The following is a 16,680-nucleotide window of genomic DNA, read 5'->3' on the forward strand; positions in this document are numbered from 1 at the left end:
GTGTGGATTTACGTCTAGCTCCTTCTCTGCAGCTGGCTCAATGGCTAAGGGCTCTTGGATGAGTGACGACTATATATAGATAACCTGCAGGGCCTCAGTCCAACATTGTCAGCTAAGAGGTAGACTCAAATCTCATCCCCAAAGCTACCTCTGACCTAACAGGGAACCAATAGCTTCTTGAACAAAGTAAAACCTCAAGTAGGCGCCACACATTTAAAAAAAAACAATTCAGGCTCATCAGGATCACCAAATTCACCAGGTTCTGTCTGGAACAGCTTGATGTATTCGTAGCAAATGGACATTCCCAGAAGGATAGGAACACTGGATCAAAAATCTGAGTAGATATCAGACTCTCTACAGACCACAGATCATCATGGGGACTGACTGGGAGGTGGCAATGCTACAGCTCTGTGTAGCTGAGGTGGCAATAGGAGGGAGCAAAGGAGTGGCTATGGGAAGTTGTGTCAAAGAGGCGCTGCCGCATTTTCTGTGGTTACTTTTGGCTGTTCTGAGGTGACCCTTTCCTGTCCCAGTGATGGGGAACTTTTTCCCTGTTATATTACATTTTCCTCTCTTGTTTTATCATAAAGCCCAACTCTGATCTCAGACCAGTGTAAATCAGGAGTTGCTTCACTGAAATTAACTGAGTCACATGATCGCTGACATCAGAGACAGGCCAGTACATGCTAGTGATGAAGAAGCTTATTAGACTGTCCAGGCTCCTTTCCTGCCAAGATGGCATTATTCCCCACTGCACACTTGACATGAGATTTTCAAAAGTGCACAGCATTGGCCTAAATCTGGACCCATGGGAGTCCATGGAAAAACTCTGACTGACTCCCTGGGCGCAATGCCAAGGCTGAAAGTCTGAAAACCCCTCTCATCTCTCTAGATGAACACAAGTTTAGTAGCTTTAAATATACCAAAGGATGTAGTTCCAATGACTTCACTTGGAAGACTGTTCCATAGCCTGAGACATCTCACGAGCGGGAGGTTCGGCCTGCTCAGTGTAAGTCTTCCATATATTAATTTCCAGGGCTGGTAACAGACTTTGCAGGGCCTTGGGCAATGTGTGTGTATGGGGAGGGAGGAAGGAAGGTTCAGCTCCAGGCCCCTGGAAAGGGCAGGGCCCAGGCAGAAATGGGAGTGCCAAGGGCCAGTCTCCCCCATGCAGCCTTTTAGTGCCTTTCAGATCGCACAGCGAGGGGCTCCAGCAGCGATATAAAAGGCCCGGGGTTCTGGCTGCAGCTGGTGGTAGCAGCTCTGGGCATAATATCCCATTTAATTGGTTACCCCGTTAAACATTAAGTTTAACTGGTTAACTGATTAAACATGGGCCTATTGCCAAGGGCTGCTGCTGGGGCAACCCCGACTGCTGAAGATTGGGGGTGGGGAACAGCTAGAGTCCCTCCTGCCTGCAATGCTCCTGGGACTGCTGTGCATGGGGCCCACTGCAGCCCCCACTGGTTAATCATAACCAACAAGCCTAATTCATTTAAGGAGAGGCTCACCACTTAACCAGTTAACATCCCTAGTAGCAGGATCAGCAGCCTGGAGCCCTGGGTCCTTTTAAAAAGACAGGCCTGGGGCAGCTACCCCTTGTCCTTCCCTCCCTCCCTCAGAGGCCTTGTTATTCAATTTCTGATAGTTACCCTCCCCCACCCCTGCCTTTTGTTATGCTGAATGGTCCCTCTCCTACCCCACTTCTGACAACTTTCAGGTATGCATGGGCTGCTCCCTGCTCATTGGTGCTGAGGCAAATATTCCATATTTAACTCCTTTAAACTTTCCTTTGTAGTCCAGTCTCCCAGCCTTCTGATCCTTCTTCTTGTTCTTCTCTGGCTTTTCACCACTCAGCCAATGTCTACTGAGTAACAAGCAGTGTGTCACTGTCCCTGCCAATAGCTCCCAAAGGCATTATATCATTGTAAGCTATTCAGTGCTCACTGACAGCAGTAAATTTGCTGGAATAGTGTGTGAACACATAAGATGTCATTAGATCACAGTTTAGCCCATTCGGGCTCCAGTAATGTGATAGGCTTCGGTATTAATCTGACTGTGCAATGTGCATGCTGTGGATAGTTGGAGAGATGCAGTTTTGCAAGACAGGTTAATAATATATGTGGAAAGCCAGCCAATCCATCTTGTATTTCTTTAAGCAGTACAGTATTTTACATTTCATGAGGACAAATCTGTCCCCCCACTGTGTATTAATTTATGGGCCAGTTTCATACCCATACACTGCAGGGTGTTAGAGGCTGGGTCTACACTTGCCCCCAACTTCAAAGGGGGCATGTTAATCAGGGCGATGGGCGATTACTAATGAAGTGCTGAGGTGAATATGCAGCACTTCATTAGGCTAATTCTCCCCCTGGCAACTTCAAAGTGTCAAACTTCAAAGTGCTGGCATGCGTGCAGCTGCGTGCTACTTCTAAGTGACTTTACTCCCCAAAATGTTAAGGCTACACGCATGCCGGCACTTTGAAGTTCGACACTTTGAAGTTGCTGTGGGGGAGAATTAGCCTAATGAAGTGCAGAGTATTCATTAGTAATCTCCCATCGCCCTGATTAACATGCCCCCTTCGAACTTGGGGACAAGTGTAGATAAGCCCATAGTATAGGTGTGAAATATACTCAGAAAAAGTCAACCAAGTGCTGGAAAAGCCTCCACTGGATTTCAGAGCTGAGCTGCAGGAGCAGAACTCTGAGTTGCTGGTTCTGTATATGAAATTTCGTTATAATTCACGTAATGCAGTTAGTATAATAGACCTGGCTGGGGGGTGTTTACTTTCCCCTCATTGTAGTCAACTTCTGAAGTTTCCCTGGAAGAGGCAAAAACCCTCCTTTTTCTAAAGAGACTGCAGCTCTGACAGAAAATGCTATAATCCACAACAGATTGCTGAATGGCCCTGGAAAAGGAGAAAAGTGCCAAATTAAATCTACAAAAGTGCAAACACCATAAATCTATTTGGGGTTTGAATGAATAGAGGGATCTGTGATGTGCACAGAGCCTTTCCTCTCTACATCACTAAGGTCAACAGGCCATGAGATACTCTCTTGCTTCTACCAAGAAAAACAGGATCAGTGGAATGTGGACTGATGAGTCAAAATGTCCAGTTATTTCAGTTCAAATCCAACTTTGTTTTTACAAAAACATTGCCCAGAAAGAGCCTAATTTGTATTTTTATCGCAATAGCAGCTAGGAGCTCCAGTTAAATACGAGGCCCCTACTGAGTCAGGTGTGGTACAAACACAATAAATAGATGGCCCTTGGTTGTAGAAGTTTGTTGAGACAGTGAGGCACAATTCTCATCTACTCTTACTCTTATCTCTGTTTTGAGAACATCATGTAAATACATATTTCTAAAACAGGTGACACTCACACAGCTAGTGTTTCATTCTCGTTCTTGTCTCCTGCATGGGCTTTACTTTCTTTCAAAATACTAGAATCAAAGGAGAGAGGGAAGTCTGCAGGTCAGTCAACTTGGGCTACAAAAACAGGGGTGAGTCCCTCGAGATCAGTACAACTATAATAAATTGTTTCCCTCTTTATGCAGGAAAAATGAAGCGCAGAGAATATTTGAAAGGTTCCTACAAAACGATGGATATGAAAACCTAAACTGCAGTCTTGCCATGCTACATTTGAAAACCTGAACTGCAAAGACATCATAAAGTTGGACACAGAACCTATTTACAAAAGACTGTGAAGAAGGAATGTGGCAGAAGGTGCATGGATAATAATTACCTTTTATTATGGGTCTCTCAAGCAATTGGGTATGATGACTGTATCCCTGGAGGAACTGCTCATAATCCAACAGAAGACATATATTCCCCACATGAATCATACTCTACTGAAAGTGGGCTCTGGTTGCAAATCAGATATAGTTGATGGTGGCTTTGGTGTTAGCTGTCAAATGTGCCAGCACATGCAGTTACTTCCTGGGAAGGACCAGCCTGACTTCATTCATTTTTCACTTCACAGAAGACAGAAGGACTAGGTACTTTCAGAAAATCCAAAGGAAGCAACACTATCCCAGCCCAGGCTTTCCTAACTGATAGTCTGGAAGCAAAAGAGTTCAGCAAAAAGTACTCATTCAGTCTCAAGCCTTGGATTATAAATAACGTAACTATTGAACATGCACATTCAGGCATCTTTAGATTCCCTGTTTAGAAAGCAGACTCCAGATCAATGATGGGTTAAAAGCCTGGATCTTCACACGGTTCTGGTGGAAGCCATGATCCTTACTGAGAAGGGTGGAGAAGACAAATAGTGTACAGTAAACCCTTGAAATGCACGATTTCAAGTTGTGCTTATCTCGCATTAACGCAAGTTAGGCACGACTCAAAATCCTGCTCCCCCCGGTCCTGGCTCAACCCCCCGCCCAGCCACGCTCACCACCCACACATAACTCTGGCTCACCCCGCACTCCTGTGCCTGGCTTTGGCTCTGGCTCTGGCTCTGGCTCTGTCTCACCACCCCTCAGGCACAGCTCCGGCTCAACCCCCCTGGCCACAGTTCAACCCTCCTGCCATCTCACCCACCCACGCATGGCTCCAGCTCACAACTCCTGAGTGTGGCTCCAGCTCAACTCCAAGCCTCCTGCAGCCCTAACTCATCCCAGGCCTAAATCCCCTGCTCCCCTCCCACGGCCCCAACCCACCACCAGACTTAACCCTCCCCAACTGCCCCCCCCAACCCCAGGACTTACCTTTCAAAAGGAGCTCCAGGTGCTCCTGCTGTTTCCCTGGCTGCAGAACATGTGTTCCACTGGGGAAAAAAGCCCCCCCCCCGACTTATGCGAAATTTGAGTTATGCAAGGGTGTGTAGGGACACAACCCTCACGTAAATCAAGGCACTACTGTACACCACAATCCTAGATAATTAACTCATAGCAGCTAATGTCCATCACTTGCCAGCTAATGTAGCAGATGTCACAGTTCAGGGCAATGATACCTGTATCTCCCTTCACCTATCCACCACTGTCATTCTCAAACTTCAGGCTCCCCTGCTATTGCTTCCCTTCTGACTGGAGTAAGTCAAGGCTGGACAGTTGGCTGCCTTCCCTAAATAGAGCTGCTTGCTTCCTCTTCAGAGACTGATCACAGTGCTTGCTACAAATTCAAGTGCCACACAGAATTTTCTGAGCAGGCCGACTTTAGTCTGAATGAAAAAAAAAATTACAGAGAAACACACCAAAGAGCAATAAAAGAACCCACGTGGATCCTAACAAAGCTACCAGAATTCCTCCCAATGCTCACATGGGTGCTGGCAAGATAAGTTCATCAACTCCCCACCTTAAGGGCCTTGTGGTTACAAGTTCATCCCAGATTTCGCTCAGAACACCACCCTGTCTTATGGGGTCTTAAGGGTTGGAGTTCTTTGAGGACCAAAAGTTGTGTCCATTTGACCTATGGGGAAGAAAGCCCCAAGTCAGGTTAAATCCCTGACTTTTCTATCAAAATATTTTCTCTCTGTTGGTCTCTGGAGTGTCCAGCGCACATGCATTTCTCCTTGGGGCCAAGGCACAGGCTTCAAAGACTGATAATAGGGGAAGTTCACTGGCATCTTCCTTCCCTATCAGAGAAGATACATACAATGCCACAATACCTACACAGTCACATTTTAACATCATGTACCCCATAGGCATTAGCACTTATTGAATAAGATTCAACTCAACTCAGTAAACTTATCTTAATTCCATATGGCTTTATGCAGGATACTGTCAGCCAGGCCCGTGGATATGATCTAATTTTACATAACTGCTCAATAGAGCTTTCACAATCTCAAGGGAAAGCCCTCCATAAAATTAACATTAAGAATATGTTAAACTGACTACAAACTTGTGCAAATAAATTCACAGTAAACTTAAATATACCACTAACTAATGTTAATGTACCAGTGTCTTGTCTTTTCTTAATCTTCCCCTTTTCAACTCAAAACCTTCCAGTTGTTTTAGTCTTTTAATATGGAAATTGCCTTAGATCTCTATTATTTTTATCTTTCTTCTCTCGATCTGGTTTTATTTTTCTTATTTTTTTTTTAAAGCATGTGACCAAACTCTAGTGCAGAATTAAAGATGAGGCTGTATCACAAAAGTCCTCCAATATTCTCAGTATAAACCTTCATTGCCTGTTCAGAATATTTTTACAAATTATTCATGCCCCTGAACAGACTGTAATGGACAGTTGTGCAGATGGCTTTCTTCGGCAGTCCACAATCACACCCAATAGAGGTTATGACTTAAAGCATAGCAACATGTAGGAGGTAATTAAATGATGAAAACTAGTTGTAAGTCCTGAATTCTGTTCCATTGTCAGAAACTGTAGGCAAGTTACATAGGGTGATACTTTCAAAAACGCCCTGTAATTTCAAATGCCCCACTGTCAATGCTAAGAGCTTGATTTTCTAGATTAGGGATCAGCATCCCCTGGCATGAGTGGCACATGAGCTGATTTTCATCGGCATATGAGGCAGGAGCTCAGCTCTGCCCTTCCTCCCCCATGCATCTGGGCACTTGCTCAAAGCCATTCCACCTGTGGGTAAGCAAAAGACCAGCTACCAATCACCACCTAAATGGTAACACTCTGCATCTTAATTTATTTATTAGGGAAGCTGTTGTGAGTAGGACTCGTAGTGACTTTAAAAAGTATCACTGGCCCGTGGACTGTACATATAGGTCAAAAGGTCAAATTTTGGTGCTCCATCTTAGAAAGATTGCAGTCTCCTGTTCTAGATCGTTGAGTACCGATAAGTCTAAGGAGATGAGGGTGCTCCTGAAAAATCAGGCCCCCAGTTTCTCAAATGCTACCTTTGAAAATGAAACCCTTCACCCCTTTATGTAGGATGACCAGTGGTCTCGATTTTAAAGGCACAGTCCCATATTTAAGCCCTCCTGCAAGTGCCCTTTTTTTTTTTCTTAAAAATGGGCAAATTGTTCCATATTTTCTGTCGTCCTGCTGCTGGTCATCTCCCTGCTCACCAGCCCGCCAGTGGTGAGGGTCCAACGGCTGATGATCACAGTAAGTGCGCAAGACTAGTGGCAGGATGAAAATGTGGCACACAGCTCCAGCTGGTCCATCAGCGCAATCCCAGAAGGGCCCCATCTTCCATCCCATTTCCAGACAGCATTTGCTGTGAGCTGCAGCAGCTGGCGAGTGCAGGCAAGTACCAGGCACTGCCAGTTACACGTCGCCTCTGCTGCCCACATGCCAACCTTTCATGTACTTCTTTCTCACTGTCCTGTCTCTGCCTCTTCACCTCCTCCCAGCCTGGCTGAGCCTCCGTCTTTCCCCTCCTGCCCCCCGGCCGTAGGGCACACCCCATCCCCAGTGCTCTGCAGAGAACCAGCCTCTGGATGGAGCACTCAGTTCACCAACAACTTGGCCTGCAGGCTTCTTCCTTCCTCACTGTTTCTGGTGGGGCCGTCGCCTCAGTAGAGCCCAAGATCCTGGAGGCCCAGGGCCCTGCTCAGTGGGAGCCAAGCCCTGTGTGTACCATAGCGCCGATGTGGGAAAACCTCTCAGCTAAGCTCCGGAGTAGGAAACAATTTCCAGCCTGTTCATAACCAGAACGTGCAGAATCTACAGCAACCCCCAGGACAGGGGTTCAGCACCCTCTGTTCACCTGCACCTCCACACCCCCACATTGGGTCCCACCCCTACAAAGAGCTCTGGTGTCCCTTAGGCACTCTCCCCTGCTGTGTTATGCTTAAAAGACGCGCCCGGGATCTTTTTTAGGGGGAAAAGGCACCACGCCGTATTTATTAAACAATACAGGCAAAGCAGCATGTGCTTTCAGACACCAACCTCACCCCTCATCCTGCTGATGTTATAGTTACCAGTCTGCTGCCCACTCTGATCTACTGACCAGATAGATCAGGAACTTGGGGGCTGAGCCAAGTCCTTTCTGTCAGGACTGGTGCTGCGTGTTGTAGCAGAAGGGGACCCAAAGACTAAGGCAAGACACCCTATTCTTTATAGGGTTTTTCCCTCACACCAGTCCATGTGTTTTGCTTTATCTGGCCTTCCTCAATCACTCAGCATTTCAAACAGCATCCAGCATTTCCAGCAGTACTTCGGGGTGCGACCTCCTCTGGGTGTTGCCTTGCATGCTGATGGCCCAAAGGTGTTGGTCTCTTGGGAAAGTCATTATCCATTCTTCATCCAAAGGCGTGTCTGCCTTCAGCTTTGGGGTAGTTAATCTGCCTTGTTTTGGTTTGCCCCAAGTCCTGGTCTCCCACCTCTAATCCTCTAGGTACTGATGGGCCTTTCATGTCCATTCTTTCTCTCACTCACGCACAGGCACACACTTACATAATTGCACCATGGCAAGAATAAAGAATGTGTGTTACGATTTGTAAAAAAGAAAGTATATGTCACCTAGCAGAAAGGGTGAACAGAGTATATAATAAAATAACAAAAATCTACAAAACTATGTCTACATTATCTATTATAAGCCTACAGCTGCATCACTTCTGTGTATGGGTTTGTTGAAGCTCCGGCAGTCAGGTTCCCTATACCCTGGTGTACAATGCATCCCCAGGGCTTACTTGCTTCTTGCCCACACTGTTGCCAGGGGACAGGAGGCTGCAGGGGTTATGCTGGTGGCCAGCAGCAGTCTGGAGGTGTTAGATGCGTTTCAATGCTCTGCGGCAGGAATGGACAAGCTGCTTCCAGCCACGAGAGGCAGAGGTGGGAGGGGAGGAGATGAACTCTGCAAAGACACAAGCCAGATTATTCCCCGCTTCCTTCTTCCCTGAGGCTAGAAGCAGCTCCCATTCCTTCCCTTCCTCACAGTGCTGAAAGGCTGCTGCTGGCCACATTTTGGTGTAAACCCTGGTAGAAATTTGTCGGGGTTGGGGCATAGATGACTCTACTTGCCCTCCCCCTCCACATTTTGCCTCAGGAAAGCATGACACCAGGGGAGGCAGGTCAGTCCCAGGGCCCAGCCAGGCATGCAGGGCAGAGAGCACCAGACCGAGAGGGTCAGGTCGATCTGCACCGACTCATGTGGGATTGTTCACATGCTTAATATTAAGCACATACTTGGACTGGGGTCAACACGCACTGCATTTTGCAGGATGGCATGCTCAACTTTTTTGACTCAGTTTCTCCTTCTGTAAAATGGGGATAATACCTGCTCTATAGAGCTAGAATTAATGTCTGTCCACATAACACTTTGGCTATGTAAAGTGACAAGTATTATTTTTGAACTAAACTACTTTTTTTTCCCTAACACATACATAAAATTGTGTTTAAGGTGCATTTGTCATGGTATTCATTGCTTATCTGCAAAACATCAAGTCAACACAATTAAAGTTTTTAAAACATTCAAAAAAGGGAACTCCTGGTCATGAAGATTGTTTCTATGTAGTTGGCACTCTGAAAATTGAACATGCAACCTCTGAACAATATATTCAGGTTCCTAAGAAGGAAGAGAAGATAGGTTTCCTCAATGACTAGGACTTTTGCTTGGTGTCCAATAGAAAATACATCATCCATTAACAGAGGAATGTCAATGGGATTTTTCTGGTGGGGGAAGGTAGGAGAGAGGAGTTGAAAATCTAGTTCATTTTGGTTTCAGCCAGTGAAAAAAATACCAAATCTCTTAAAAGGAAGACACAAAGTTTAATCAGTGATTTACAGATATGTGCACTCATTTCAGATGGACTCTGCCCTCTGGGATTTTGCCATCTAGTACTGAACAGCCTTGAGGAAGACATGTATTAGTTAGGAAAAGAAACTTGTGGAGGGGAAGCCTTAAAATCTGTGTCCTCGATTTACCAATCCATAACCAACCAACCAAGCCCCAAGGGTACAAAACCTGATACGGTTCTTGCTGGGTCATTTTCAGAGGTAAGCTTCTTTTAAAAACCAGATTCTTTGTGTACCATTAAAATCCTGGCAAAACATGCACTCCAAACTGTTCACTGGAATAAGGGTTGTAGAAAATAGTGTAGGAAAAATGCTGTAGGAGTGGAAACAAAAAGCAATTCTGGGCTTAATGCTCTCTCTCAAAAATGGCAAACCAGCTATAGAAATAGTCTCTTTCTCTCTGACTTTTAGCACCTTCATTTGACTATCTCTGTGCCTATTATTCGTTCTTGTCTTATCTTTTAATTTTGTATATGCTGTAGATTCTTAATAAAGAAAGCCAAAGGCAAACTAGCCAATAACAGAGTTCATCTTAAAACGGAAGAGATCATTCACTGCAATCTTTTTAAAATGACATTATCAGACTTTGCTTTACTGCTGAATGGTCCATTTTCTGGTATGATAGCTTAATAATAGTTAGATTCACAACGGATCATTTGCAAACAGATTTACCAAGATGGTGTATTGGGTCATTGTAACTAAATGAGCAAGCCCACAGACTTTTGCATCTGTATTTGTAAATTTCTCAAAAGTTAGGCCCAAAAATTTCTTTTGGTGATGATCATAGAAACATAGAAAACTAAGGCTGAAAGAGACCTCAGGAGGCAGAGTCTAGCCCCCTGCCCAAAGCAGGACAAACCCTAACTAAATAATCCTGCCCAGGACTTTGGCAAGCTGGTTAATACATTTGTAAAAGCATCTCTCAGATATGCTGGTTTTCATCCAAAGCATTCTAAAAAGTCTTCAAATGACAAGCTACAGACATTCATAAACAGATTCCAGAGGTACATCCTTCACATCCCATGGCAAGACTATCCCACAGACGAGGAGGAGCTTTGGCACACAGCAGGACAAGAACCACTTGATACTCAAATCAAGAGAAGAAAGTGGGGATGGCTAGGCCACACTAAACCATCATCCAGCATAGTCCATCAAGCTCTCAAATGGAGCCAGCAAGGAAAACACTAATGAGGAAGACCTCAGACAACATGGAAAAGATCTACTGAGACTGAACAACAACAACTGGGGTACACCTGGAATCAGCTATAAGTTTTGTCCTAAGACAGTGTGAAGTGGACGAGATTTGTAGGTGAGCTATGCTCCACATGGAGTACAAGGGTTTAAGTAGCAGTATTCTAACTCAAAATAACTTGTAGCTTACACCTCCTGAAACTGTTTACGCAGTTCAGTTATATTATGGAGCCACAGAGAGGCCTTAGAGTTATACTACGCAGAGGGTCTACTTTATGTTCACGTGACCAGCCTTTGCTCTTTAATGATCAGAAACTGACTGAGTAGGATAGTTACAGCATGCTAATGGCACATCTCCACTGGACTATCAAAGCTGCCCTTGCTGCAGAAACCAGAAGATATGCTGGAAACAATTCCAACCAGTAAATTCACTCTGGTAGGTCTGTAGAGATTTCACAGCAGCTGCTCTCATGAGTCTTTTCTTGACTATTTTCTACGTTTACTTAAATTTATCCAACCATGAAATTCTTTTCAGACAACGTTGATTTCATTGTATCGCAAGCACTGGACTCTCTCCCACACGAGTGGGCAATAGGAGCTGAGACACTGTGCTAGGGTGTGAAACCTCCTCCCCCACAATTCCTGCCACACACGCACAGAGAGCTACACTGAGCAGTTACCTGCTTTGAGTGGTGTGGAGCTGCTCCGTGCCCAAAGGTAGTGGGGGCAGTCTGCAGGCAACATTCTGTTCACCCCTGCTCTACTACCTTTGGACAGCATATGCTGCCTCTACCACCTATAGCATGAATCTGTCACTAAAAACCATTTCATGAGTCATCCTGAGAAATGGCATCTGGCAGTAAACACTCGGTGGTTCCATGATGAGTTTATCTCAATTCAGTAGATCCCCTGAGCTGACGGAACGGTAGTAACAACCTAAACATCAGCTTGCCATAGAGTTCCCATTGTGTGCACAGAAATATTTCAAGGTAGCTTTGTGAGTTGTCAAGACAGTAAACACTGGAAGCAGCACAGAGCATTCCAACTGGCTTGTGTTCACAGCAAGGGGTCAAGCACTTAGTGCACTGGTCCCACTTTCAAACAAAGCAATATTGCAGTGTCTCCCACTGAGAATGCTGGAAGTTACAAGCCGCCAGGGCGGGTCAGCTCCACAGCAAGGCAGGAGAACAAGCTGAGTAATTCCTGAGCAGAAATCCTAACAGTGAGCAGCTTTTTGCGGTGTTCAAACTTGGCTGCTTGACACAGGCTGACTCTTGCTCCTGCTTCACGGGCACAAATAACTGAAGAAGACATAATGGAACTGGTGCAGCTCCTTTGTATTCCACAGGGGATGGGCAGGAGGATGGAGAAAGCCTGGTTGAAAGGACTAGACGTGGAACAAATATCCCCAGCTGAGGATTTTTGTCCAGTAGGAGAATTTTTGGGTGGTGTCAAATCATGCAGTGTATTTCTATATCACTCCTGATTGCTGTCAACAGGGAGGCTGTGTGGGGAGCATCCTCTCTTGGTGGTCACTTGATAATGAGTAGGATGTCTTCATGTCACCTTCCTGTTTGTGAGTCCATTGACGGCCGATCAACCCAATTCTGGTGCCACAGGTCTTATCATAGAAGAGACAGGTGCTGGCAGCTGTTGGAGGGGTGCAGGGCAGTTTTTGCTGTTTTTTTTTAAATTCTTCTCCATCTCTCCTCACCTGTACTGTGGGAGAACCTCTCAAATTGTACCACACCCTCATGGATTACCACCCTTCACTTGGTTGGGGGCAAGGTTCTCCCAAGTGTGGACACCGATGCTGCACTTTTTCATGTGAGCACTACCAGGCTGGGGAAAGAGCACATCTGCTATGCGTTGTGCTCCAGCAATATCTGCTAGTGGAGAGCTAGGCATACTACACAACAACCCAGTATCAGACAGCTGCAACCAGCCCATTCTCCTGTTCATCTGCACCACTTGGATATGAAGCAGAGTGGACAACAGCAGCCCTGGCCTTTGTCTTTCTGGGATAGTTTAGCTGCCTCTTTGGAGAATCTGAATTCCAACACCTAAGTATTATGGCTGTATCAGAATAGACAGGATTAGCGTTTAGCGATCTGCAACTCTCAGAAAAGTCAAAAAAGTCAGAGGTTCAGTTAAGCATCTGAATTGCTGTATGAGCTGAATTTATAATAAGACTTGACATTTCCATTGTGCCTCTAATCCAATAATATCCAAGTGCTTTACAAATGCCCAGGGAGCATTATTTGCCTTATTTTACAGATGGGGAAACTGAGGTAGACAGAGACTGAGCAGTTTATGGTCTCAGAGTAGACCAGATGCAGACTCAAGAACAGAATCCAGGATTCCTAAGTGCCTGTGTGACTACCAGATCACACTGCTTCTCTCAATATTTCTTCAGATGACAATATGAACTAGAAATCTCATGAGAACGATCTTCAAAAACCTGTTCATGTTTCCTAATCTTGTCCCATTTTGACTGAGAGCTGATATCACACTGACTTAATGTAGATACCAAAAATCTCTCTTCAACACACATGTGCACACAAGTGGGTAATCACTGTATTGTGTCAACCCTTGTCAAGAGATGACCCTGAACCAAAACCCCTGATCTTAATCTCCATGCCAAATTGTTACTGTGCAGTTTTATACTACAAGAACTGGTTTTCTTTGCAATACTACTCTGATGGGGCACCGGAGATCATAGCACCTGTGCCAGCCACAGTCTACAAGAAATGACCTCACATCATAAATCATAGATACTAGAACTTGAAGGTTCCTCGAGCAGTCACCCAGTCCAGTCCTGTGCCCTCACAGCAGGCCCAGAGACCATCAGATCATCCTTGACAGATGTTTATCTAACCCATTCACATATCCCCAGTAATAGAGATTCCATTAAATAATTAACTTTTTGTTCACGTTTCTTCTTTACAGGAAATATGTCCATTGAAGAATATTTAGACCGAATTGGATACCAAGACTCCCATGAAAAACACGATTTAGAAACCTTAACTGCAATCTTCCAGCACCACATCCGAGCTATTCCATTTGAAAATCTCAGCATCCACTGCAGAGAAACCATTACCTTGGATTTGGACCAGATTTACAACAAAATAGTAAGGAAGAAGCGCGGGGGATGGTGCATGGAACACAACCAGCTTTTATGGTGGGTGCTGAAAACACTGGGCTATGATACCACCATTTTAGGAGCATACATATACAGCCTGCCACAGAACACCTATGCCTCTCACATGACCCACCTTCTGTTAAAGGTGGAGATTGATAACAAAGCCTATATCCTTGATGGGGGCTTTGGTGCATCCTATCAAATATGGCAACCAATGGAGCTTATTTCTGGAAAAGACCAGCCTCAGAGGCCTGGCATCTTTCGCTTCACAGAAGACAATGGCATCTGGTACTTTGAGAAAATAAGAAGGAAACAATACATTCCCAACCAAAGCTATGCTAATTCTGACCTTCTGGAAAGAAGTGAATGCAGGAAAATTTATTTGTTCAATCTTGAGCCACGAACAATGGAAGATTTTCAGTTCCCATGCACGTACCTTCAGACAAGTCCAGATTCCTTGTTTACGAAAAAGTCAATCTGCAGCCTGCAGACCACTGATGGGTTTCGAGCTTTAATTGGTTGGACACTCATTGAGACAACTTACAACTACAAGGACAACACAGACCTGGTAGAATTTATGACCGTTAAAGATAAGGAGGTGGAGAAGACACTGAAAGATAAATTCAGCATAACATTAGAAAGAAAATTTGTCCCGATTAACCTCAAAGGATTCTATGTGATTTAGTGTAGTAGATAAAACACTCAGTAATTCTATATTATTGCAGCATCTTTCAGTCTGTTTAATCTGACATTCAATAAATGAATTAAAATATATTCATGTCAGGTTACAGTGAGAACTTAAATTCTGAACAACTGGCACGTCAGGGACCCATGTTGTTAAGTTACCATTGAGAGAATAAATGGAACCCACAGACAGTGTTCCCTGTCAGATGAGCGCCTCGGCGGTTGCACAGGAGAGATTCAGGTGCTGTCCAGCTGATTAGCAGCGCACCCATAGCTGGCAGCATGTTTCTATGGTGGTGCACATCTGTATATGCCTTGTTGAACACAACAATATTTATTCCACGCAGGGATTAAAAAATACAGGGAAGGGAAGGGTTTGGAACAAGGGCCATATGGAGAAATATTAATCATCAAAAATGTTCTTTTGAAAATCCAGATTACATCTCCAGTCAAAAATGGGTCCCTTAGGCTGTGTCTGCACTACAAAAATAATTTTGAAATTGCTTGCTTTGAAGTTGTACAACTTTGAAGTAAGCAACTTCGAAGTTGAGCATCTACAGGCACTACTCCATTCCCAGAAATGGTGTAAGGGTTTCGAGTTGGGCTCCCTACTCTGACGATAACTTTGAAGTAAGGGAAAATGAGTGTGGACTCTGCTGGCTACTTTGAAGCAGTGCATAACTTTGAAGTTAGTGCCTAGTGTAGATGCATCCTTTGTGCTTAAAAGCTGCAATGCCTTAAAACTGCCCCCAAAAGGGGACATCTATTTTTGACTTTGTAGCATGGGCAAGAATGCTTGATTAAATGCATCATGACTATTTCACATGTCTGCCCTTAAGCTTCTATAGTGGTCTAGTTGTAGTAAGGAATTATGCATAGTAACATTTGTAACTCACCCAAGGTGACCCAGGAACCTAAAATTGGATTTTTAAAAATATCTAGACACTTAAGCTGTGTCTACACGTGAGTGCCCTTTTGAAAGGGCAAAAATCGAAGTTCAGAGGTCGAAATAGCGGCCATCGAAAGGGAGCACCCACTGCCATTCTTCAGATCGGCACTTCAATCCGCTCTTTTCAAGTGCTGTCAAGGTCTTTCAAAAGAGAGCATCCACACGGCTCCAAGCCCTCTTTCGAAAGAAGGGAGGCAGGAAACACCGCGGACAGGGTCCCATGGCTGACAAGCCCTTCTGGGGCTGCAGCCAACCACCTCCCTTAAAGGGTCCCTCCCTCCGCCTTCCCTTCTGCATGAGCTGAGTGCTGGACAGCCTTTCCCAGCCCGGCAGAGCCCACTCGTGTCCACCATGGAGGACCAGCGACAGCTCCTGCAGGAGGACGCCCTCATCATGGACACCCTGCTGGCAGCACTGTGCACCATCGCTGCAGCTGCACCCGATCTCATTGGGACACCACCGGGCGCCCCCCCCACCAGGTGCCTCGACACCTCTGGACCCACCCCAGCAGCAGCGACTGGTGGGAGAGCGTGGTGCTAGGGGAGTGGGGCAAGGAAAGGTGGCTGCAGGACAGCAGTTTGGAGTGGGCAAGGCCACCATCGGGGCTGTTCTTATGGAGGTAAGGTGGGGACGGGTGGATGGGGGGGCTGGTGCAAGGGGAACCCTCCGCTGCAAGGGGCCAGGTGGGGTGGAGGCTGGATGGGAGGGGGGCAGAATGGACCTGAGGCAGGGGGAGATGGCCGCCACACCTGCACTAGAGCACGTGTCCCCCCTTCCCCCCCCGCAGGTCATCAGGGCCATCAAAGTGATGCTGCTCCATAGGGTTGTCCGCCTGGGGGATCTGGACAACACCATGGCCAGCTTCCAGGACCTGGGTTTTCCAAACTGCATTGGCGCTTTGGATGGCACACACATCCCCATCCACGTCCTGCCACACAGTGCCGGCCAGTACATCAACTGAAAGGGCTACCATTCAGTGGTGCTCCAGGTCCTGGTGGACGTGATGAGCCTGTTCACCGACCTCTATGTGAGCTGGGCCGGCCACACCCACGATGCCCGG

The 16,680-nt window shown here is 45.7% G+C and overlaps 1 protein-coding gene across 1 annotated transcript; it reads left to right on the forward strand.

Moving 5' to 3' along the window:
- Positions 1-13,729: 13,729 nt before the first annotated feature.
- On the forward strand, positions 13,730-16,218 carry LOC142020686 (arylamine N-acetyltransferase, pineal gland isozyme NAT-10-like). The gene has a single exon (XM_075008785.1). It carries the CDS (start codon positions 13,800-13,802, stop codon positions 14,670-14,672), a length of 873 nt encoding a protein of 290 aa, XP_074864886.1. The 5' UTR covers positions 13,730-13,799; the 3' UTR covers positions 14,673-16,218.
- Positions 16,219-16,680: the final 462 nt, after the last annotated feature.

Source organism: Carettochelys insculpta, chromosome 14, assembly GCF_033958435.1.
Source record: "Carettochelys insculpta isolate YL-2023 chromosome 14, ASM3395843v1, whole genome shotgun sequence".
In the NCBI taxonomy this organism is placed as follows: domain Eukaryota; kingdom Metazoa; phylum Chordata; order Testudines; family Carettochelyidae; genus Carettochelys; species Carettochelys insculpta.